Source organism: Pipra filicauda, unplaced genomic scaffold (assembly GCF_003945595.2).
Source record: "Pipra filicauda isolate LSUMZ 115617 unplaced genomic scaffold, ASM394559v2 scaffold35_size7292922_pilon, whole genome shotgun sequence".
NCBI lineage: Eukaryota > Metazoa > Chordata > Aves > Passeriformes > Pipridae > Pipra > Pipra filicauda.
This window is the reverse complement of record NW_024104487.1, coordinates 6,581,088-6,607,285: the sequence shown is the minus strand read 5'-3', so window position 1 is coordinate 6,607,285 and position 26,198 is coordinate 6,581,088. Positions and strand designations below refer to the sequence as shown.

General features: G+C 37.5%; 1 protein-coding gene across 7 annotated transcripts in view; it reads right to left on the bottom strand.

Annotated features, from left to right (window-relative positions):
• The window catches only part of SORCS2 (sortilin related VPS10 domain containing receptor 2), a 551,093-nt gene that overhangs the window by 87,297 nt on the left and 437,598 nt on the right, over nt 1–26,198 (bottom strand). For all 7 annotated transcript variants that reach the window (XM_039384495.1, XM_039384497.1, XM_039384498.1 and 4 more), the window contains exons 5-8: nt 22,276–22,349; nt 13,940–14,004; nt 11,663–11,781; nt 7,650–7,739 (exon numbers count right to left, since the gene is read on the bottom strand). In XM_039384495.1, the coding sequence (XP_039240429.1) occupies nt 7,650–7,739; nt 11,663–11,781; nt 13,940–14,004; nt 22,276–22,349 (348 nt within the window). The remainder of the gene's footprint in view (nt 1–7,649; nt 7,740–11,662; nt 11,782–13,939; nt 14,005–22,275; nt 22,350–26,198) is intronic.

Genomic DNA, 26,198 nt, shown 5'->3' with positions numbered 1-26,198 from the left:
ATAATTATACTATTCACACACAATTTATTCAAAGTCATTTATAAAGACCTTCTTTACTGATGTTAGAGATCTTCAGGATTTGAAATGTTCCTTACTGTCTCTATGGAGATTTTTGTTTATCTCCAGGCTGTATTTCTGTATACATTCAGTGTTTGAGCTCTTGTACTTTCCTTTCACTTCCAAGTTCAAATGAGAGTCCATGCCCTTCCAGATGTCCCAAGGAAGAGTCCTTTTCCCAATTTGCCATAGCAGCCATGCAGTTTCCTCTGTGGCATGCTCATTCCTCCACGGACATCCCTTCTCTCACCTCCACTACTTTACTTTTGTCCTATCAAGTCTGCCATGCCTGCTCTGTTCCATGTTTTACTAGCCCAGCTATCCATGCTCTTGCCATTTGCACTTTTCTCTCTCTCTGTTTTTGCAAAGATCACAACAATAGACTGTGATTCCCAAATACCAGTATTCCCCATCTACTTTATCTCCTCTTCTTAGGTTGTAAGCTTTTGTACAGATCTGACATGCTACTTAGCAGCTGTATCATTCAAATATTTTTTTTTTAACCTCTAAGCCCCCATGAGATTTCTCTGTTCTGTTTACTATGGTGCTTCTTGTGCACCGTATTTTGCAAATTCCTTTGTCACGTTGTTTTCTTCATCCTTCTCTCTTCATTGGGTGATGTTATACCACATTAAGCACAGAAATCTGTATGTTTATCACTAAAAATATGTGGAACAACTCGTAGGTCCAAGGTAGTAGACAGACCCAGGGCCAGGAATAGGTCTACCTATAGATGCAACCAAAGAAGCCTGCAAAGTGCTCTAAAATCCACTATCCAATCAAGTTCACAGAATCATTTCCCTGTGGTTGGATGAGAGTAGCTGGAAAACAGCCCTTAAATACTGTAAACAACCACTCCAAGAAAAGCAGGACTAAATGTCTTCTAAGTCTACTTGGAGTTAAATTCTGGATATAAACTACATCTAAGGAGATGTAGGTTAGACATTGTCTAGTAGGGTCTGGTCATACACACTGAGGAAAAATGTTAAGAGAGGTAAAGTAACTTTCATTCTTGGACTTTTTAAAAACAGATCAGAAAAACATATGCCAGGACTGGTTTAGGCAGATAACCATGCTTTGGTAAAAGACCTTTCAAGATCTTTTCCATGTCTATTGTCTATGATCCTGTGAAAACAGAGGGAAGTAAAACCACACCTTATTGTGATTACTTGAAAAGTTACACATACAATTAGAAATATCATTAAAAGACAGGATTTGGGGGGTTGGGTTTTGGTTTTGAGGGTTTATTTGCTGGTTGGGCTGTTTTTTTGTGTTTGTTGTTGTTGTTGGTTGTGGTTTTGTTTTTTAATACAAGAGCTATAATTTCATAACTATGTTAAAGAGAATAAACATTTTCCAGACAAATAACTATTTCAGTTTGATAATGGAATTAAAATTAAGGACAGCTGGAGATCTGTTGAATCAGAATTACTTTTCTATAAAAAATGCTAAATGAATCATGAAAGTGATCAAAGACTGCATATTAAAAATTGGCATGATTAAACAAGGCATCCAGTGACAGGTCATATCACTCCTGCTCTCTCAGGGACTTGTAAGCTGCTATGTCTGTACCTTACATCAGTAGCAGAAAACATAATTAACAAACAAATAAACACAAAGACAGTTTCAAAGTGATACTGAAAATAATTAGATAAATACAGGACAACTTGTGCCAAAAGATGAGTACCACTTCAAAGAAACTTCATGGGTAGACCCGTTCTGTTAAATAAAATAAATGAGTCTGAGGGTGTACACATGGCATTGAATGAACTGTGTATATTCATCCATGACCAGGAGAACAAGCATCCAAGAACTCTTCCAGCAAGTACAGAGCCACAATCAAATTTTACTTCTAGAAAACACCCATACTGCTTAAGAATTATTTCTTTACTTCTAACATTGAGATACAAACTTGATTGGTCTTTCCAAAATTATCTGCTTTTAATGCAGTCAAGTCTGTTTTCACTGAAGGCTGAATGAACACGGAATCAAAAGTCAGCCAAGAAGCCCAAAACCATCAAACAATTAACAGAGTTGGGTTTTGGGGGAGTTGTGCATAGCAGAGAGGAAGGAAAGAAGTCTAAAGGAGGAAAGGAAGAGAAATGCATTATTTTCATTGTATATAGCCCCACACCATCTACATTTAGTAACTGAACACCCTATAAGTCTGCAAATACTGTAGAGAATTTTATATTCAAGAAATGCTCAATGTGCTTTACCATATTACTGTGATAAGAAATCCTATGACACAGCCTGAAGACAAAAGAATATAAAAGACAAGGATTGTACTGCAAGCCAGTGCTCCTTAGTCTAAAATGTGCTGATGACATAGAAAATATCATTAAGTGAAAACACAGTAAGCCAGGTTCAGCACAGCCAGGATATGCTATGCAGGCAGGACTGTGGTGCTTCAGTCATTAAGGTAAATAAAAGAGAACCTCAAAATTCTTGTTTTTCGAATCTTACAATTTTCAGTTCGATGTCAGAATTTTTCCCCTTTGCAATCTTTTAATACTGTGGTTGAGCAAACCGTTAACATGCAGCAAGTGATGAATTAAACAGAGAATCGTGAGGAGTAAATGTATCAGAAGTGCAACAGATGTAAGCACTCAAGGATGTGTAGTTTCAGCCTTGACCTCCAGATGTACCACATTTATGCCCCTGTAATCTCTCAAGCACAATCAAGGTAACCGGATGGCACATATCGCAAAGATAATCCTCCTAATCTTCCTTGTCTGGCTGAGTAAAACAGGAAAAGGAGAGAAATCAATATAAAGTTGCACTGTGAAAAAAATAACAGTTCCTTGAATCCACTTTGGATGGATTTGTAAAACCAGGGAGCTAGACAGCTGCTACAGCTCAGGTTCACTGGCTACTGCCATGACACTGCCTGGGGAAGGAATACTTCTCCTGCATCAAATGCCACTGCCACCTGCATTTCTACTTTGTTCTCCTTCATTCTTTGTTCAACAGCCATTCCAATGGACTTTCACAAGAATGGAAAAGTAGTCCTGCTGCAGCTGCAAACTGCTCTTCTGCCTGGCACACGGGAACAACCTCAGCCAAAGCCTCCCAGGGTGGTAAGTGGCAGAAGTAGTGAAGGAGCTTCCCACGTGGAAAAACAATTATTGAGAGACTAAAAGCCTTGCTAAATGCACTGTCATAGACTCAACAGTTTGCAATCCAGCCATCACGCAGCCAAATGCTCAAGGGAACTTCACTGGCAAAAGGACTGCAGGAATCTTCTTCTACCATTTCTGCTGTTAGGGAATGGACCCATTTAAGGATAGTCTTACATCTTGTTGAATGATACAGAAAAATGGAAGTAAGCCTATGGTTAAAGTAGTGATGTATATCTCAGACTGAGGCAAGGAAGAGGTGGGCCTGTTTTAAGGTGACCAGGTGATAATCAAAAAGAATAGATGGATCTGATAAAAGGCATGTATGGGAGATTCATATTACCATGAATAAATTACAGACTTTAACCTGTTTCTAAGGCAATAGGATTTTTTTCTGCTTTTATTTTTATTTGTTGCCCACCTATAATTCCTTTTATCTTGGTTACCTGAAAAATTTTACATTATCGCCTATTTCCCAAGATTGAAAATACATACTGAGATTAAATAGACGAAAGAAGTTTTTTCCACACCATATCTTTTCAAAACTAAACTTTCTGAATACAACAGACAATAGAGCTCTCGCATCATTAAGATTTTGTAGCTGGCATGAACAAATGCAGAATCAATCAGTGCCTTCTATCAGTTCATGAAAGGAGATCACTATCATTGGAGTTTATTTAACATACGTGGGAGGGGAACTCAGAATAATTCAGTTCTCCCAAACTGCAATAGCAAAACTGCCACAATTTGTAGCAGATTCCTTGGTTTGGTCAGGAATTTTGTTAACAATTTTTTTTTGCTTAAACTCCCGATATGAACTAGTTCCCAGTTTTATTGTTACACACATTGGCATATGACTCAAAATCGTGAATAAGGACCAGAACCAATGTACTCCACTCTCTCCACACTGCACTTCTCAAGGCAAGGGCAGTGACATCTGGAGGAATGTTTATACAATGCAAGTGTGCTGACACTGGATGGGGCTTCAGTTTGTGCCCCTGGGCACACTTGCTCTTCCTGCAGTGGCAGCTGAACCACTGCTCCAGGATCAAAATAGCCCAAAGAGGATTCCTGGGTCCCACTGGAACACTCCTGCATGCCTAACCAGCCAACCTGACACACAGACACAATCCTGTTGCTCTTGGCTTGATTTTGGTATTGCCTTCCTACAAGTTACTAACTTCTGAACTAGTTTTAGCAGCACAGAACAAGCAATCTTGGTAAAATGGAATATAGTAAAAAAGTAAAAACCAATTCATTTTTAAAAGAACAGAGTGAAAATTCCTCTTCTGTTTTGGGGAGCATAGAGGCAACCTTTAATTTGGTCTTACTAGCCTTTGCCACCACCCTACCTGAGAGCAGCCAGCACTTTGACTCCTGTCAAATGCAGGAGACAGCTGTGTGATTCCATGCAATGTCAGTAATATGCTATTAAAAAAAATACATAAATCTATCAATGGCACAGAAAAAAGCTTAAAAAAATTATCTGAATCTTGCTCCTTAGATATCCCCCTATGGCTCTGCTCTCTCTGTACATGTACAGAGCTACAACGTGTTACAAAAAGGTGATCTCAGTGGCACTGTGGAGTTGGAGCCTAGAAACAAGCAGAGCTTGGATGGAAGCTGCTTTTAGCAGCCTTTCATTCACAAGTACGAAGCACTGTAGATGTGTCCAAAGACAAACTATCCTTCTCTAGGTTTTCCTTTGGGGGTACATTTGGTCAAATACAAACACAAACGCAAATTAAAACTATATAAAGCAACTGAATAATTTTTTTTTGCAGATTTTTAACCTCTTCATATCGAAAGGAAAATGAGACATCAGTAACATTTTCTAACTACTCAATCTGAAAATGCTCATTCTATCTCCATATGTAAAATCACTGTGAAACACATCTGTGCAGTGAAAGAATAATATCAGAAGAGCCCAGCCCTGCTCCCTCAGGTTGGAGGCTGGTATTCCAGCACAGCTCTCTTAATGTTGTTACACACATCCTTGATCAGTCTGTAGTATCTTCTGGCTTGGCTACAGTTTTCCTTCCCTGTATGCAATCACTGCCCAAAGATTCTGTCCCTTGCCGTGAAGCACTTTACAGAGACCACTTGGAAAGAGATTTTTTTGACATTTAATTCCATTCTTTTGACGAAAATGAAATATAGCCTATTACAGTCATGCTTCATCTCCTGGTTAGGCAGAATCTAATACTTAAAACCCTCTGAAATTCAGATCTTTCAAAAGCTCTGTTTTTAATCAATCTTAAAAAAAAGGTCCTTTGTAAATTCATCCATTCTGTTTATCTCCTACCACCATAAAAGAAGCAACTCCACAGCCACATAATCTGGATGTACTTCTAATGTGCCAGCGTCTTTGTTGATATCCTGCTTCTTTACAAAATTTCATCAGTAATTTGCTTCACATGAGTCTTTTCCATTCTTTTAAAATAGGACTGGAAGATCCCTTTCTACTGTATTTGAACAACTCTCACTGGAACACAGCATGATGAAACATTTTAGAACTGTGTTCTTATTTACTTCAGTATCTAACATTTCCTGCAATGTGAAGGTACCAAATCACTTTAAAAAAACATATCTTTTTCAGAAAAGGTCAATATTTTTCACATTCACCACTGTTCTAATGGATGTCTGGCTTCATGGCCCTCTTGGTGAAATTTTCAACTTCGTTGTGCGCAGATAGCAAAGAAACTTCTCCTGGAGTCACTGTCAAAATGCTGAAGAGATAACATTTACTTTGTTCCACTCATCGAGTATTGCCTGAACCAGAAGGAGCACAAAAACCTCCCTTTCCAAATGACATAGTCACCCTGTTCCTAGGTAGCTACTGACTCTATGCAAAATGAAACCATTAACTTCTAATTTATCTATTCCATCAAGCCTGGAGTAATCTGCCTATCAAGTAAAAAAAAAAAAAAAACACAAAAAAAACCCAAATAAACAAGAAACATATTTTCCAAGACAAAGAATCCAGCATGCTGCACTATTTCAAATAATCCAGACTACAACTGACAGAAATACCAGGGAGCTTTGACTGACACTTTTTGAATATGTCTGAAGCTCCTTGTTTGCTCTTTGCTTTCCTGCTTTGCTCCTTACTTGTTTTCTTTGGCCCCAGCATGGGGATTCATGGGCTGTAGTCCCTTGGGGTGTCCTCATTTTTTATTCTTTAATATTTAAAACTGGGTATTCTCCTGCTGTTTTGCTAATTACAATTTCCCCCAAGAAACCATAAAGGCTACTTTGAAGGCCTCAAAACCACTGAAATAATTTTCTGGAAGGATTGATCTGTATATCAGTCCTTGGGTATATATTTCTTGACAGCACAGATAGAGAGATAAATAGATGATAGCCATTTCTATAGCGCTACTAGAAGCATATCCAGGTTTCAGATTCTTGTTCAACTAGTATCTGGGGATTTGATTTGAGATTCTGTTAATATGTTGTACATTTAAAACCAGAAGTCTTCAACCCACCATATACAATGACATAGAAATAAAATCCAAGATGAAAAACTGATATTAAGCACATTCTTTTGTTTAAAACAATAGCAGCAGAAGGAAATACATTGTACTCTACTGTCCTTCACTAGATGAGCAATGAATTAAACCTGTGCAATTCAAAGCATGCAAAGAAAACATTTCTTAGTTCTCTTCTGAGTAAGTGACAGAGTCACACAGAATCACATGAAAAAGCAAGACCTCCAGATCAGCCTCCTGCTGGTAGCAGGGTGAGCTGTGAGGCCAGAGCTGGTTACTGAGGGTTTTATCCAGCTGGGTCTTTAAAAATTCCAAGTAATTTTTCTTCAGGACTGCAGAAGGCTTCTACCTTCTAAGTGTAAAGTTAGGAAATACAGTGTATGCAGCACAAAAAATTCAACTGCATCAGTCAGACCATATTTAAATATCTGTCTGTGCTTAAGTGTTGATTTACTATGCAAATACAGAAACCCTGTCACTAGGAAGTTATGCTAGACTGAAAGAACCTCTCAACAAGTCTTGCAATTTCATTAAGCAATTAAAGTCCATATGGGGATTCTTTAGTGAAATAGAGCACCATCAAGTGGCAAAATTCTCTTATATTACTATTCATGCTTATACCAGAAAACACCATGTGGAATTACACTGTAATTGGTTCTTGAAAGAACCCTTGCTCTACACCATTACATTGTCATTGTGTGTGTAGCACTGCATCATGGAAGCAAAGCTCAAAAACTATTGCAGTAACTGATGACAAACAAGCTACTGTATGTTCTTGTCCTCTACGGATTAATACTACATTAATAGAATCGAAATAAAAATAGCAGGTTATGAATATACCACAAATGGGATTCAGAAATCCTTACAAGCAGAAATTGTGGTCCCAGATAAATGAGGTTCAAAAAAGAGAACACTAAAACCAATTTAGGTAGAAAGAGAAGATGACAAATGCAAAAAGAGAAAGAAAAACATTTATACTTACTTTTGGCAACGCATATTTTGGCAACTTCATTTGTACAAAGCCATTTCGACGGTAAGACACGTAATACCTGGTCCGATTTGCTGATGTTGTCTGTACAAAGGAAAAACAGAACCCTGTGATGGTTTATGCTAAACCTAAAGAACCTGAGATGGAAGTTTTTCTTTTAACCTGCAACTAAAATACATAGGTATTACTTTTATTGCATGCAAATAATCTGCACAGTAAACTGTTCTTCTCTTCAGGAAGACAAAAATGATTTACTTCCTTCTTTTGCCATTTCAGCAGTTTTGGGTGATACCTGAGACTTCAGCATCTCACTGTCCTCAGTCCTTACTAATATCTTTGTACCCAGTGGCCTCCCACATCTTTGCCCTGTTGTAGAAGTTGGGGCAGCAGCAGCCTTTAGGTGAGAGGTAGCGAGGAGGTACACTGGTCATGAACACCAGGTACCCCAAGGGCAAGAAGTACTACACAGCACACTTCAAAGTAGAGCACAAAACATTGAATAAATCATGCTAACATTATGTAAAACATTTACTATATCTGACTAATATTTTCTATACAGGATAAAACATTTCCCAGTGAAGATGCTACCATGCCATGTGGAAGATAAGGATGCAATTTTAAATCCATTGGTTGGTCAGTTTTAATTTCAGTGATATGTTCTGAAGACACAATTATATGCTTAAATAGAGAGGTAAAACATGCATTTAAATGACTTGCATGTATGAAACTGAAGACAGATTAGGTTTTACATAAAATACTTGGTGCTTTTGAAGATTTTCACTAAAGAAAGCCAAGAGAAACAGTTATTGAAAGGAACACTGCTGTATGACTATCACTCACAAAGAAACCCCACAACGCCCACAAAAAAGCCCCCACAAGGCAAATATTTTTCCAAAGCACCAAAAAGAATATTCTAAAAAAACGTAGCTGAAAATTCTCAATTAACAACCTTCCATGGTTTTTCTAATCAGAAATATAACATCAAAATCTGTGCTGGTATATAAATCAGCATATTTCCAACTTAGCCACTTGAGCACCATTAGATGATATCAGTGAAGATTTTAGCCTTTGGTAAACAATATTTCACTCTTTTTTTCACATTTCCCCTGCCCAGAAGATCAGCTATGTAATGGCTACTTAGTAATTTTCACTAAGCTTATAAAGGTTGGCTGCTTTGAAGAAACGCATTGGTCAAAAAAAAAAAGGAAGGAATTAAATGAAATGTCAAAAATTTTTCTCTGGTTACCCATGACAAATCAGATTGTGAAACAGAAGCACAAAAAGACTCATCTTCTTTCTTTAACTTAGGAAATCCATTTAAAATCCTACCCCAATTTGACTGTTTTTCTCCTCAACTTTTATGTTTAAAAAGGAAACCTGATTTGCAAGACAGCCTATCCTGAAGCATACAAACTTGATGTGGCTTGGTAAAAACAGAATTGATGTATGACAGCAGGTCCACCTGCCTGGATATTTTAAAGATAACAAAGTATTCCAAAGCATTTAATACTGTAAGCATTTTCACTCTTTCTTTAAACCCATTTCAAATGTGATGCCCTTCAGGAATGTCATTTGTTAAATGATGATGGATCAAACCAAAAGCCTCACCATTTGTTTAACTAGTGTTAAGTGGCAGTCTTACCTATCTTTTCATAGTCTTCTTTTAAATGCATTTTTTTTTTAATGTCACTCATTTTAAATGACTGGAGATGATGCAGGGCAGAAGAGAATTGGAGTGGAAGCACCCACTGAGATTAAAGGTTAGTCTATGCTTAAAAACAGTGTTGAAACTTTAATCTCCTACTAAAATCACTCTGAAACTGTCTGACTGTCATTGCAAACTGGAAAAAAAAGGAATACTAGAAAGTTTCTGATCTTTGTGGATACAGTTTCTGATCTTTGTGGACATACTAAAGAAATGGGGTTGAGATCATCCGCGAAGATGGTAAAAAATCTCAGATTTGGGACAGGTTTAGCAGTGCAGACCTGTAATGCTCCGATTTACATTTGCACAGTTCAGGGCATGTGAGCAATGCCAGAGGCAGGAAGACAGCCTCAAACCCTCCTCTCCTTTTGCACAGATGATTCCGCCCCATCCTCTCTCTAGCAGGCAATGCTGGGGATATCACGAGGAGTCCCTGTCTAAGTGTAACTCATACAGCAATATTTTAGAGTCACGATAAAAGAATTTCCACATGGTTTCAAAAGCATGCTGTTTCTCACATGTACAGCTGCTGTGAGGTTTCACTGGAACAGGCAAATACTGCATCACACCTCTGGGGTGGCTGCACTTCAGATGTGACTGCAGGATCCCAGTTATCTTCTAACGTCTAGTAACTGGGTTTACAGTAATTGGCTAACTGCAAACCAATTTAGCAATAAAATTTACATTACATACTGTGGTTTAGTACAATTAAGTGTGAAAGGAAAAGACTGGAGATGTTTCTCCTTTATGTAGAACACATGAACATCTCATCTACTGGCACTGGCATGTGTCAAATCTACAGAGATCACATTACCAATGGCATCCTTTTGATTGTAGCAACTGTCTGTTACTTACATGTACATTTCCACATTGCACTTCCATTTTGTGTCTGCTTATGCCTGGCATGAGATGGAATAACAGCTAAAGATGCAGTTGTACAAGGCATTCAGCAAAACAAAATGCTTGATGAGGAAGAAGCCAGTGTTTTGCTGAGCACAGCAGTCTGTAAGTTCACATGGTGAGAAACAGTTCTCTCTGTCTACACACCATGGAATGGATTTTAAGAGTGTGCCTGGGGGGCACAGATAATAATACCTTTGAGCAAAATGAGTGCTACGAGTGCTAGATCTGATATGAAAAATGCCTACTTTAATCCAAAAATTCTTTCCCGAAGCCATTTTTTCCATTTCCTTATAGTGCTAATTGTTCTAAGCCATGCAGGTTTTTGAAACCACTGCGCCAAACAAGAGGAGGACAGATCCTTTGTGTCCCTACTAATTTACAGATCTTTGTGGAAGATCCCCAAGGAGGGAAAGCTGCAAGGAAGCCATTCTGACGCACACTGAGGCAGTGGTGGGGAGACATATCCATTGTCACAATACTGCTTTCCTGCAAAAGTCAATGAATAGACAAGCCTTGCAGCAAACAAATCATATCGAACTAAGGGGAAAATGATAGCCAACCACTGAGGAAAGCACAAGCAACTTCCCCAGTAAAATCTAACAAAACAAGGAGGACATAACAGTTTTTTGAGAAGTTTGCAGCTTTGATAGATTCAAATCACAACCCGTGCCAAGCACATAAAACAAAGTTTTCAAGTGTGCCTGAGCTGTACTGGTGCCATAAGCCTGACAAAGTTCCAGCCCATATTTCTGTAGTTTGGGAATGAAATAACCCCAATGTAATTTGGACCACCATGAGTTGTAGACATGGCATTTAGGGCCATGGTTTAGTGGTGGACTTGGCAGTGTTAGGTTTATGGTTGGACTCATTCTTAAGGGTCTTTTCCAACCTAAATCATTCTACGATTCTATACTAGTTTGCTCCAAGATCCCAGCTATGACTATTCCACTCTTTTGCTTCCTAAGCACAGCCATGTAAGTTCTTTCCTGGTAAAACCTCTTCAGAGGAGAATCCTTATGAAGAAGCTGTGTAATCAGTCTGTCAGTGGTTGTCCTCAGATGCTTTTATCAGGAACCAGAAGATATTGTAAGCATAAGAACAAAAGGGTTGCATTTTGCTTAACACACAAGTGTATTTATAGAAAGTAACTTTGAACCATACAATCTGCTTGGAAATTTTCATATAGTTAAAGGGCAACTGGTTGCACAAACTAAAGATGCCTTTTTTTTTTCTTTTTTTTTTTTTTTAAATGATAAAAGAATGCTTTGTTCCCCATAAAAATTCATAAATCATCATTCATACTCTGGAACAGGTTTCTCCCTGCTCCTTACAGTGTTGCTGCACTATTTAAAATTATTTTGATTCAAGAATAAGATATGTCTCCCGAAAGTGAAAGTACCTGCAGAAATATGTAGTCATCCTGCACAGTCAGGGAATCCCGATCAGTACTACCAGCAAATGGGACTGTCATTGTCTTATCAGAACAATTTTGAATCTGGCAAGTGATGTAGCGATAACCTGAGGGAAGACAGACAGAAACATATGACAGGGCTATCAAGAGAAAAAGAAGCAAGCAGTATTAAATGTTATTCGTGTAGAAAAAATGCTGCCTTTGCCAGGTGAGTTAGTTGTAGAATTATTATATTAAACCCTCATACAACAGTTTTTCAATCTCCAATGTACTGAGAATATATTAACTGCTTACAGTTCAGATCATTCCCTGGAGGCAGCCTGTTATTATCCAAATGTTGCTGGTCCAGAGAGATTAAGGGTTAGATGAATGAGCCATTCATGGGTGGGGATAATAGAAGGAACCTCTTTTCTCACTTAACCTATGCACAGAGCCAAATTATTCACTTGGAGAAATGGCAGCCTGACACAACATAACTGAAATCAATAGATCAACCCCAGTATAAAATTGTGATGAATGAGAAAAGAATCAGACTTCGTTTAATAGACAGTGTGCAGAATTTTAAAGGCTATTTTCAAAGCTCTGTACGAATGTGCAGAGACACTATTAACATGCTATTGGAACTGCTCTGTTGGGGCAGGATTTCTATATTCCTAATTAATACTTCGCTGAAAAAGCCTGGACTGATTTATAATCAGTGGAGGCTGCAGCCTTTCTCTTCCTCTCCAGTTAGCAAGGACTATCCTCTCTACCTCAGTTCTTAGAAGAGCACCACTGCATCTTTGATACAATCTGCTCTTATCAGAGAGAGCAGAGCCAACAATTGTATCTTACACCAGCTGTGGTTTAAAGACCTTCTCCTAGATTCAAGTTCTTGTACAGCTCACCTTTTGTCACAAGCTTCTGAGCACAAAGTACTTGAGTGACTTTTCCAAGCACAGTGAGGAAAATGTTATATACACAGTCTTGTGTCCAGATCACTAATTCTACCCATGCTCCATGTACAGCATGAGGGAGAGCAAACAATGCACCCCCATGTCCTTCACTACTTTTGCAGTGCGATAGGAAATGCATTCCACACTTTATGACTTTTAATTAGACAAGGCCAAACCAGTATACTGGATACAATTATTTTTTTTTTAAATCTGAATGTATTTAAGAGGCAGTTAGAGTCAATTCAAGTTCTCCTGATTATATCCAAATCATCACTACCAGGACATTTGACCAAGTGCAGCAATGGACCATCTAAAAGTCTTGCAGATATTCATAATTCACATCACAAGAGTTATAGCTCTTCATCAGATAGGTAGTGCAAAGATGTTGTTTCCATTAAAATCAATGGCAATGCTTGTACTGACCATAAGTGCACAGTCAGTTTGTTGAGAACCCAGTCAAGAAATATGTCATTATTCTTTTTCTGCTGCTTCTGTTAAATAAAAAACCCAAACAAACCTTTCCATTCAGGTCCTAAAAAATCTTTTTACACTGTCTCTAAAGAAAGCAGCTGAGGGAGCTGTCACTATGTCTCAGAAATCTCATTTCTAAAAGATTTAGAAACTCTCATCCAGCTTTTAACATGGCAACTTTGATTTTTTTGATAGGGCTGAAAAGAAGAAAAATTACAGGATCGGGATAAATTAAACTGCACATTCTTTACAACTCATTTTTAAGATTGCACAGGAACTTAGATAATCAGAGTCAAGGAATTACATTACCTTTAAAGAGTACGATTGGTAACAAGAAACTACACCAGATTTTGGAATCATGGTGACTCTTCAGTACAGCACATCCTGACTACCAGTCTGCTTTTTCATTTATTTTCCTTTTGAAGACTCAAAGTATACTGGATACTGTAACATGAGGAAATTCTGGGAGCTGGTGGTTAGTGCAATAGACCTGACATATGCAATGATTCACATAAACAGACACCCAGCACTAACACTGCATTGCCAGTTTTATTTGCAAATTGGGAAAAACTGTTCAATGTTTAACTGCCAGAATAAATTGCACCATTAATGGACATTTTCAACGGAGCATAACATCTTGACGTCAACTCATCTTACAGGGGAAAACAAGTAGATTTTAAATTATACTATATTTTTATATAACGGGGCAGTTTTGCTGACTACATATAAACAGAGAAAGCATCTGACTTGTACAATTTCTCTTCTGACTAGTTTTAAAAACAATCTGAAAAGTACCCCTAAAACAAAGAGAAATTACTATACGCTAGGGTATCAATTGATAACATTTTCATTTGCATACCTCCACTGGGGTCCTGGATTTCCATATGAACTAAATCAGGGTCTGCGTCAACTCCAGCAACGGCCCTGAGAACATAATATAATTAAATTATGTAGAGCCAGCTACAGAATAGTAATTATGTGGATGGAAGAAAAGAGAGGCTTTCATACTAACCAGCTTTAACATTCTAGCTGGGAAATTGAAATAAACCCCATTTATAATGTCCCATTACTAACATCTAGAAGGAAATTATTTTTTCTGTACTTGACAATGTTTTCCTTAAATTTCTTTAGAATCTCTTTTACTAACCTACGGATAAAAATAGGGTAAATTGAAAAAAAAAAAAAAAACAAAACAGAAAAAGGTACGAAATTGGAAAAAATCCTTCATAATAATGAATTGATATATGTACACACAGAGATATGCACACAGTCACAGGCTCTGGCAAGCACTATAGCATCTTTTTACAATTACATTTGACATTTGAGACTAAAAAGCAGATTTAATGCTAAAAAACACTTAAGATTCCTTTCTTATTAGAGATATCTTAAACTTGACACACAGTTTCCATAACAAATTGATACATCTTTGGTTAGTATACTCAAGAGAAGAGTAGATTCCGCTTTGACAAAGAAAGTGAAGAATAATTTCGAGAAAAACATCCTGAGAAGGAAATTCAGACAGAATTGATCAAGGTGCAGTCTAACTCTGAAAAGCTATAATGGGAATACAGGCTGATTTTCTCCTAATATCTCTCATGTCAAATATGCTCAGCCAAAAGATGAGTTTTCTACCCTCAGGGCTTCCATCCCAGCCTGGGAATGGCAGCCACAGCTGTGCTTTTTTCTGGCCCTTCTATTGCCATTAGTCAGGCAGATTCTGCAGAGAAAGGTTTCAGCTGACATTTGTGTGTCACTAAGTGAGGCAGAATCCAGCCCACTCCCAGAGTCACATCACTCTTCCCAAGGCTCTTCACTGGCATGGCAAGAGTCCATCGAGTCAGCAGATGTGAGCTGAAGACAGGCAAAGGAGATACATTGAGTGATAAAGTGCAGCTGGATGCAGATATTAAAAAAACCCATTAAGATACTTAAGAGAAAATGATAATTTTGATACAATTATTAACAATCAAATGCAATAAAGCTATACTTTGGATTGAAATTACATCATTGCTTAATTATTTTAATAGCATTAATTTATGAGGGGCAGCTAAAACTCAGACTCAGTAATTGGTGGCTCCTTGGGAACACAGTCCAGGCGGACAAGACTGGATGATTTCCACTGCTGCATAAAAACCAGAAATAATCACATATCCTGTTTTCCCCTAATAAGATAAATGATCAGTACAAAAAAGGATGGGGAGGGTGAGGGATAAGCCTCTCCAAGCCATAAAATGTCATGGAAACTTCAGTGGGATTATTTTTTTTTAATAAATGCATGGAAAAATCTTGTATTTAATAAGAATATGGTCTCTCAAACACAAACTATTTTAGCATTTTGGAGGCAATACAGTAGGTCAGATAACATTTTAGAATCAGTGAGGTATGATAAGAATATATATAAGCAGAGGAAAGGGATGTGTGAACTTTTTTGCTGTGTGTGCTGTTATCTATCTTTCTAGATATCCACAACACCAAATCAAACCTGCTATCAACTCTGCAGTCAGCAATTTGAGGGAAAAAAATGTTTGCTGAATATTTTACTTTTTGTGTTGGACCTCATGCAGCTGAACCACGGAAATTTTTAGGTTGAATTTTCTAAGGCTCAGCTTGACATGCTAACAAGCATCAATAATGAAAAGGAAGTTTTTGGGTATTTCCGAAATTACCTCTTGCATCTATTATATATCACACATGATTTCATAAACAAAGTTTGAGGTATTTTTCAATATCTTTGCCTTCTGATCCTTCTTTTAGCAGACCAGAATTACAATGATCTCCCTTCTACTGTGCTCCTCCTAACAGTGGCAGCTGACACAAGTAGATTCTAATCTTGTTTCCAGTGTAATGTTTTAGAGCAAGAAGATATAGCTGATCTGTTTTAACTAACATTTCAGAACAAAACTTTCCAACCCAGACTACGTTTCTTCTTTAGACTTTTATTTGAGTAGATGTCAATAACTCACAAGAAAGGGTTTTTGCCTTAACCCAGCCAGGAAAATAATACCTCTTTCCACCTGAAGTTCAGACATTTCCCCTACCCCTTTTTTAAAATTATCCTTTACTATCCAGGCAAAGTTACCTCTAAAAGGCAACTCCTTTATTCCTGAACCAGCCGGATCACCTCCCACAGTGTCCACTGCCTATAAAGAAGGTTTAGGATGACAGGTCCATACTGCAGTTTGACAAGCATTTCTTCTCAGTGCTCTACTAGATTATATCACTCCACTCTGTGTCCCCAGTCTTGCTTCTACTTTGTCCCATTGAACTTGCATTGGGAACTGTCTAATCTAAAGGCAACCCTGCAAAGATGTAAGTCACCAGACTGCCAAAAGGAATAATCACTAAGCTATACCTGTAGATGTCTAACTTTACCCGAGTCTAAGTGAGTGATGGTGGTGCACCTCTGGAGTTGAGATGCATGCTCTACGTGCAGTTTATCCATTTCAAAAGGCACAAATTAAGCAGGATATTTAAAAACTACAACATGTGTTTTTCATTATTCTAATTGTACTGATGAACTCTAACAGCAGAGACTCTGTTTACTCAATGAAGACATTACACCCTCAAAGTCTACTTTTGAATGTCAGCTACTGAGCAGTTTCTGAACTCCAAAGTTCCTTTATCCAGCTTTACAAACACTTAGGAATAGCCCTTTCTTCTTTTATTGAAAAAAAGACCAAATCTATTACAGTGGCTAGGAAAATCTTCAGAAGAGAGTATAACTAATATAGAAAATTTGAAGCTATATCCCTGAAGAATAAACTAATCTCATTTCAGTGGACTCCTCTGCCAACAGCACTTAAAAGATAATACTGTTATTTCACTTGTGCTTAAATCATGAACCAAAGAGAAAGTTGTATGATACTCTGCAGGCTAAACACAATCTAGGTCCCTCTGCTCACATGATACAGCTTTCTTAAAATGAAGGGCAAACAAGGTACATACAGGAACACAAACAGCATATGATCCACTTCAACAGAAAGCTCGATTACATGTTTTTTTCATATTGAGGGAGAAATGCAAAACATCATTTTTTTGCATATTCATTTACAAAATTGCTACTAACAGAACACAAATGCTTTGTACCAGTGTGAGGACTGTGTCCACACATCCATTCACAAGCACAATTTTACAGTTACCTGGCTGGCTTTAGGACAGGACTTTTTCTGTCTTATAAAGCAGAGATGCAATAGACCCTAATAATCTGGCAGTTTCTTCCTATTTGGTTGACGTTTCAGCATAATTTTTTTTCCTCCAACAGAACAAGCACTTTCTCAGGAAGTATCTATTTTTCTCAATTTTGGTAGGGTTTTTGGTTTGGTTAAAATTCCCCCACTCTTTTTCTCACAGTACTTTGCAGTGAAAATGTTCACACCTCAGCAGTCTGAGACCATTTCTTTATTTAGTTGTTTTGTTTAGGTAAATTCAGGGTTTTATGGTTTATGTTGTTTTAGTGTTTTGCATTCAACCACTGAGTTTCCAGTGAAATTCAGACTAACTTTTAGATCAGACAAATCTTCCTCTAGGAAAAGAAATATTTCTTGACCAAGTATACTGTGCTGGATAAAGCAAGTGCAATACATACCAGCACTTCAGATCATGTAATAGCGTGGTTATAACACTTCAGAATTAAAATAGCCTGACTTGATTGCAGGGTGCTGCAAATACAGGCAACCTCAATATGCTTCTTCCCTTTCCTGTGAACACAAGGTTCCATTATCTCCCTTGGGCTTGTCTGACACCATATTGAGCCTCTTGGGAAAACTAGGCCTGCAGAATGTAATTTTAGAACTTTTTTGCGGGATTAGTTTTCTGTTTCTTAAATCACTGGATCACCAACAGTTGAGTACTTATCCTGCAGAAGAAAAGCAGCAAGAAAGCTGCTATTGGTGGCACAGAGGTGGAATTGCCACCACCCTGGTGCAGCCTTTGTGTATGTCTAACCTCAGTTATGTTGTAAAGTTGCATTTAATAAAACACAGTGAGAAACGGGGAAATCAGGGCACCTATGTTTCCATTTGGGCCTGTATTTGATCTCCTGAAGGATACTGTGGAGCCCTTTCTTATGCATATGGTTTTTTAGAAACCATGTCTCTGCTGCTACTTCCTTCTCAGGGGGAGGACTCCTCACACTCTTCCCCTGCTCCATCATGGGTGCCTCCCACAGGATGCAGTCCTTCAGGAACAGGCTGCTCCAGTGTGAGTCCCCTGTGGGTCACAAGTCCTGCCACCAAACCTGCTCCAGTGTGGCTCTCTCCACAGGTCCTGCCAGGAGCCTCTTCCAGTGTGGGGTTCCCATAGGGTCACAGTCTACCTCAGGCATTCATCTGCTCCACCATGGACCACCATGGGCTGCAGGGTGACAGCCTGCTTCATCATGGCCTTCACCAAGGGCTGCAGGGGAACCTGCACTCTGGTCACTGGAGCACCTCCTCCCCCCTCTTCTTCACTGACCTAGGTGTCTGCAGGGCTGTTCATCTCACATATTCTCACACCTTTCTCTCACAACTGTTGCGCATTTTTTACCCTTTGTTACACAGGTTATCACAGAGGCAATACCAGCATCACTCACAGGTTCAGCTTGGGCCAGCAGCGTGTCCCTCTTGGAGCCAGCTGGAACTGGCCCTGTCTCACACGGAGACAGCTCCGGGTCTCTTCTCACAGGAGTCCTGAACTCTCCTGCTACCAAAGCTTGCCACATAAATCAAATAAGTCACACACATCATCACACAGACAGAAACAGAAACAAAACCCATTGCAAGTGATTAAGTCAAACTTAAGAATGACTGTCCACACAGATTCTTGGCTTCCCACACAAGAGCCTCTCACATGAAATTCAATGCTAAAGGCTCAGTGAAATCCTCTTTGCATTTCTCTCCTTCAGGACATAACATCACTGAAATCCCCTCTTTCACCTGACACTTGAACAGCCAGGAACCCACTACGCTTGACGTAAACGGGTATGACTGTGAAGGATTATCCGTATGGGATTTCAGGATGAGGACGGAACTTTGGTCTCCTGAGAACGACTACTCTACCCAAATAAACTCATCATTTTTTATTTTTATGTTCTCACCTTTCATGAAAATAGAGAACCTGGAGCTAAAAATAAGAGTAACAGATACCCATAGCATAGGATCCACATATCCTAGTGAGCTGGGGATAAAGCATTCCTAAGGCTCTAGACAGAGTCATAAAAGAAATGTGTCAGGCCTAATTCTCTGGTAATTACCAATTCATTACTTACTGTCCCGGGGTATATTAGTGCTGATGTAGACAGCTGATTCACAATCTATTCTTTGCTTATGTATTACTAAGTTCTATTTTGAGAAATCAAAAGGATTTCTCAATGGTGCATAAGCCTTGGAGACTGAGAAGAATAGCAGCAGAGCCAGAGGAATGCCAAACTGCACTACTCTTTCTTCTTCCACATAATAGTCACTCCTTTTTTAAAATGGGTTTCGTATACAAACCCAGTTATATATCATGTGATAGGTGTTTAATGTTTGGCTGGAATAGGTCGTATCTCTTTGCATTCCCTCCTAAAAATGCATCAAGAACTGGAAAAGATATTTATAAGTGATGGGTATTATAACATCCCTTAAACAGAAATTGTCACACCGGGGCCAGTGGAGTTTGTATGCTGAAGTAAAACTGGTCACAGTAATCAAAGTTTCTTAATTTTACAGGAAAAGAATCTTCTCAAAATTGAAAAAAAATAACATTAAACATTCAGTGTTAAAAAAGGGGGGGATTTTAATCTTCCTAATTAATATTTACACAAAAAAAAGAAATATATTCTAAACATTGACACAAAATAATTCATTTTTTTTAAACACAGTGTACTTATTATCTTATCTTTAGTTGCAAATCTGCCTTTCATACTTTTGCCTTACAGCACTTTTGTTTTTAGAATAGAATAAACTTTTTCAGTTGGAAGGCACCTACAACAACCATCTAGTCCCATTACCTGACCTATTCAGCACTGATTAAAAGTTAAAGCATGTTGTTAATGGTGTTGTCCAAATGCCTGTTGAACAGGCTTGGGGCATCAACCACCTCTCTGGGAAGCCTGCTTTGCCTTCTAAGACGCTGAGAGAAGGCAAACTCCTATGAAGGATTAGTCAACTTCCTTTTCCAAAAGAATAAATGAAAGAAATAGGGAAAACAGCTAGGATGCTGTTAGAAAAGAGCACAATGTATCACAGATAGGAAGCAAATATCCTGTGCTCCTAAATTAGAGATAGTATAATACACTTTCCATTGATACCAATAATATTTTCATTAGTTCCACTACCATGAAAAATCAAATGCCACATATTAAATCTGCAAAGCTATTTAAGAAATGATCGAGAACAATTGAAAAACAAATAAACCCCAGAAGATGATATTAATGTATTACTTATAAACCTACAGTATAAGATCTGAACGTAAATATTTCAAATACTCTGTCTCTACTGACCTCCCCTTAATACCGATACATATCATATTCCATTAAATTAATTGTATTTATATTTTCATGGAGTAAAAAAAAAGCTTTTTCATGAAGCGCATGAAGATTTGGCTGCTTCTGCAAGCACAGGAAAAAAATTGTTTTTACAAAACGCATGAAAATATTATGACTGATAATATTTGTAGTTACCAGACTGCAATAAAAATCTTAGGCTATATTACTCACATCAGTGGCAAAGCTCAATTGAAATCAAAGAAAAAACATCTGCTAAGGATCTGCCCAGTCAAATGTTCTTGGCACAACCAGCCAGTATCAGCAAGAGACATGCCCTCATTTATCATGAGATGTACATGAGAGAAATCAGTATGGTCTATACATATAAAAGAGGAAAACAACCGCCTAGAAAATATATCTAATGCCTATAAATGTACAGACTCTTAGAATTTATTATTCCTATCTGTGAAGAATGTGACATTTATGAACAACCACAACTTTGAAGTACTACATTGGAATTATTCCTATCAAAGATCCATGACACTTTCCTGATTGTATCTGTATGATATAAGGAAACGTAAGGATTCTGAAACAGCAAAATACAGACTTCTAATTAAACGTGTACTTTCTGGCTTTAACCCTTAGATACAGAGAACAATGACAGATTGAGCTGGATAAAAACTGACACATATTTCAATGGTTTGCTATATTTTTCATAATTTAAGTATGCTAAGTGTCAGGGAAGAAAAACACCAATAAACAAGCCTATGAGAGAGAGGTTTCCACTTTTATTTCTACCTGTTAATGACTTTATTTGTTTTCAGACTCAATGCATTTATAAAAGGAAATTATTAAAGACAGATAACCACACGCCCTCATGATTTACATCCTATATAATCTTGCTAGGGAAAAATTGGTTATAAGGTGGACATGACCCATGGTGTTACTCCTTAACGATTATTTTACTCTTTTGCATGGTACTTAAGAGACCTGAACTAAAATAAGTCATTTAGGAAATGCAAGTGTCTAGAAGATTATAACTTATTCTTGTAATAAAAAATACATACTTATGCAATGAAGTAAAATGTGAAAGGGGCAATTGAGTGTGAGATGGACCAATTTTAAAAGTAAACTAATTAAAACACTATCAAAAGTTTAATTTTGGTGTAAGAGAAACTATACACTTTTCAAATTAATTTCATTTGTTAAAAAAAGGGCATTGACTTACTTTTCAAACATTTTGTCAACCTGTTTAAATCACTTCTTAAACATTTAGTGAGACTGCACAATATTTAAGCTGAAAATAAAATAATTTGATATATGTGTCCTCAATAAAGGACAAATATTTTTCACCAGTTTCCTTATTAGTGCAAGTGTTTATATGACTCCAGTTAATACGTATGATCCAATCTCTCTTAAAAAAATGTTATAGATTTTTCTCTGCAAAAAGACTGCTCTCCTTTCTAAAGATCAGTTTCACCAGTAAATGCAGAGCAGTTTCATTCAATATTGCAGCTTTCTTTACATCTTGGTCTCCATCGATCCAGACCTATAACCCTTCCATGTGATGATATCTGGTATGATCATTGGTATGAATTTGCAATAGAGGACACAGAAACACCAACATAATCTGCAAAAGATGACAGGGCTCATACTGTCCCACTAGTATCTCTGGAAACATCTTTCTTGATTAGAATGAAATACTTTTGCTCTTCATTTTATTATTTGGAAAATAACAGACTACTTACCAAAAAATATGATCTTTAGAAACTCGTTCCTGCAGAAGGATCCATTTTTTCCCCAAGTCAGTAGATACATAGACCTAAAAAAAAGGAAAAAAAGAAAAAAAATGAGATGATAGGAAACTGTTAATATACATCTTCAAAGACAGGTGCTATGTCACTATTAAATGAAAGATTGTACACCAATTAAAAAAAACCAAAAAAACCCCAAAAACATTACCTGGAACTCTGTACAATATTTTTCAGAGTAACAACCTTTCATGGAGAAAATCTTTTGAAATATAATCTATAATTTAAAAAAACTCCGTGACAATGTCTTCTTATTTACCATGAAAATAATTCACAGCTCAGCTGGGGTCAAATTCTTTTTTACATCATCATGGTTACTCAAGAGGGATGGTAGAAGGGCACTTCTCTTCCCATTCATTGACCAAAAAAGAAAAAATGTTCCCTTTATGCCATCAAAAATACTAAGCCAGGAAGTCAATGGATTTAAAACTCTGCTAAAATAGGACCAAAAGATATTAGAGAAATGCTTAGGAGATTTGATGAGGAGAGATGTACTTAAGGGATTGTTTCATGGATACCAATTTGTGGCCCATGAGAAGTGTTCCCTCAGCAGAGAGGCAGAAGATGGCCTGGACAGGGAGGACTCCAGCTCCACCTTCCATATGAATAATTCACCCCTGGTAAGAAAACAAATGCTAATGATATCGATGGATATAGAGTGCAGATGAAAGTTGTTTTCCCCCAGATTAAAGCGGGATATAAAATAGCTATTCAAAAATCTCCCCCCTTTAGCATTTGCCTTCATTATGTTTCCTCTAGTTAAAATAGGAAGCTTCTATCAGACTTCTAATAAGATAGATTTAAAGCCCCCCGCTGTCTGCATGCATTTCTTATTTGATCCAATTTACATAAGATGGGTTTTCTCTTGATATCTCTAATAAGGAAAAAAAGGCAAGTAAAACTCTTCTTCTCTGGTGTGGGAATAAGTCACCAGTTCAGACACTGATTGTTCTGGGGGAAAGTGTCTTATAAGGACTAGTAAGGAATGCTTTTGTTTTAAAATGACAGGTTCAATGACAAGAGATGAAAAAAACCCCACTGTTATGTATTATGTTCTACTACAGAAACCCAGCAATATTAACATATATAAAGATGAAGGTTGAGGTAACTTAGCACAAACTCTATGGGTAAATTTACTGAAGTTCAAACTAGAGAGAAAAGAGTATTTCCCAGAGATAAAAGAGTATTTCTGCATTTCCAATGGCTTTCTTCCATTCCATACTCAATTACAGCTGGTAGACCACAGTTAAGAGTAGGAAACTACAATGAGGATTCAGATTGCTTACTTTAGCATTGACCCAGTCAGTGCACAGAGAAATGATCAAGGACCAAGAACTCTTCATCCTCAGAGCTAAATGATGGGACTGCAGAGCCAGGCTCCTGATTTGCCTACGTTTCTGGTATTAGCTTTATTATGTGGGTTAGGATTTGATGCAACCAGGGTATTTTATAGCATATTCCTCTGAGCAACCTCCTGGGAGGGACAAATGTAGGCTTTGAATGGGCTAGACTGTGCAGGATGAAGAACCTAAGCTGCTTACTTCTTCAAACATTTGTCAGCACAGGCAATACAGAAAAGATAACCATTGGTTATACCATCTTTCTAAAAGGTCCCCGCTCATCGAGTTACCTGCCTCAGCAGACTGCTTAAATCTGGGAGAGATGATCACTTAATGTGCTACCCTAACCCTGGTATCTAAGCTGCAAAGAAAGTCAAGAATTCAGAGGTTCCTGGCAAGAGGGCAAAATGCTCTTTAGGATAAAGGACAACACTGGCACGTGAACAAAGGGATATAGTTTTGTCATCAATGAATTTCAGAAGAAAATGAGAAGATTCTTGCCTTTAGAACAGTTGCCTGTATAGTAGGGGCCAAAAAATACTAAATCAAACACACATTCCTCCCACCCCCCAAACCCAAACTACCTCCTTACACACACATTTAAGATCAAAGTCTGGGAGCTTATGAATGAACAGTTTGGCTTACTGCAGGGGAAGTTCTGGTAATCTTACTGTAAGGGAGAGAGAAGTAGGACTAATAAGTCATATTCAAACTGAAACAAAATTTTAACTGACACAGTATTTGAAATAAATAAAAAAATAACATGTAACTAACTTATGCGCATATTGAACTATCTATAGTAAAAAAAAGTGACCCATGCGTTCTGTTTTTCCTCAGGGACATATGATAAAACTACTAAATGAGATCAGACACAGGGTGAAAACAGTTATATCAGTGGACAGCTAAAATCTTTGGCTTCAGCAAATACATCTAATAGATCTTGTAATTCTGTTTATTACCACCCATGTATTAAATGTGAGGAATCATATTTAAAAAAAAAATTGGAAATACTTTTATGTTCTGCCATTTTTTCATCCTTTCAGCTTCCAAATGAACAATTAAAATCTACAGCATCCCTGACGAGGTTTAAAAAACATCTAGAAACATTTATGTAGACTCAGCGAACAGTTGATTGTTCTTCATTATAACTGAGGAGTAGCCAGAAAAAGAGCATATAGATTTGAGGCAGTAAATGGATTAATCCAACAACATTGACTGGATTTGCATTAATTTATAGTGTCAACTAGAGGTTAGAGTTCTATTTAAACAGAATCTAGGGTTCTGAATGAATGAACAACGTATATTTTGCACTATGAAATAAGCCCTAAATAGAATCAAAAGTTGTGAAAAAGGCCATGATGCTGCAGTAGACAAAGAAGCCTTGCTGATTGCTATTTATGAAGGACTTAGTCCAGTATTCCTTGTAGTCTCCAAAGTGCCTTTTTAAGAAACCATTTGAGTAACAAAAGGTAATGGTTTCTCCTGAGTTTTAGATTGTTTTACATTCTGATACTACTTTCTTTTAGGAAAGGTAAAGTTACTCAACTCAAAAATCTAGAGTACATTTGTCTCCTCAGGGCAACTTCAGACCAACACTATCTCTCAAGATCATTGATTTTAGTACAGTGACCTTTTCTTGTGTCAAGTGGCAATTCTGATTTTCAGCTCCTATGCCAACATCATTTTATCTTCCTCTCCCTTCTTGGTCAAGTAAATCAGATTTTATACAAAATGTAAGCAGTTTACTGACCCAGTTACAGTCAAAGGCATCCTTCATTCATACACATCTAGGTAATGATGCAGGACTTGTTAAGTAAGTCTTCGTGGTTGACTCCTTTTAGTGTCATATTGAAAGCCTGAGAAAAGCCCATCAGATTACCTAACTCTTCCTGCTATTCCTGCAGAGCAATCTTTTGTTGAATATTTTGTAGGGGTTTTTTGTCCAGTCACATTTAAGCATGGAAAATAACAGCATCACTCCTTTCAGAAGACTATCCAAGCCTAAAATGCCCAACAATCTCCCTAACGTGCCTAATTCATCAAAACACAAACCACATGTTTCATTTTGTATTTCTGCCACCTTCTCTCTTCTGACAAATACTTCCAGCTACTTCTGGGCTGGTCAGCTTTTCAATACACTTCGGACTCTTATACTTCAGTGTTTTGCCAATCTGTAACTATGTAGAGTTCAGTAATTATATCTACCATCAGGAAAAAAAGCCAAATTGAAAAAGAGGTTTTCATAACACAGACTTTCTATGACTTCAGGCTTCCCTGAAGTATTTTATTTACATAATATGCATTCAAGTTATTTGTAATTGTGTTACAATATCAAATTGAAGCTAAGTAAAATATTTAGTATCATCTATGACTTAGTTTGGTTTGTTCTGTTTTTTATTCTAGTTCTATCATTATTTGCAAATGCCTGTAAACATGAATTGGTTTGGGATCAGCTATTAACTTATATCCCAGGAAATATCCCAAAGGATGATCTAACACCACTGGAATTAGTGCAGTATT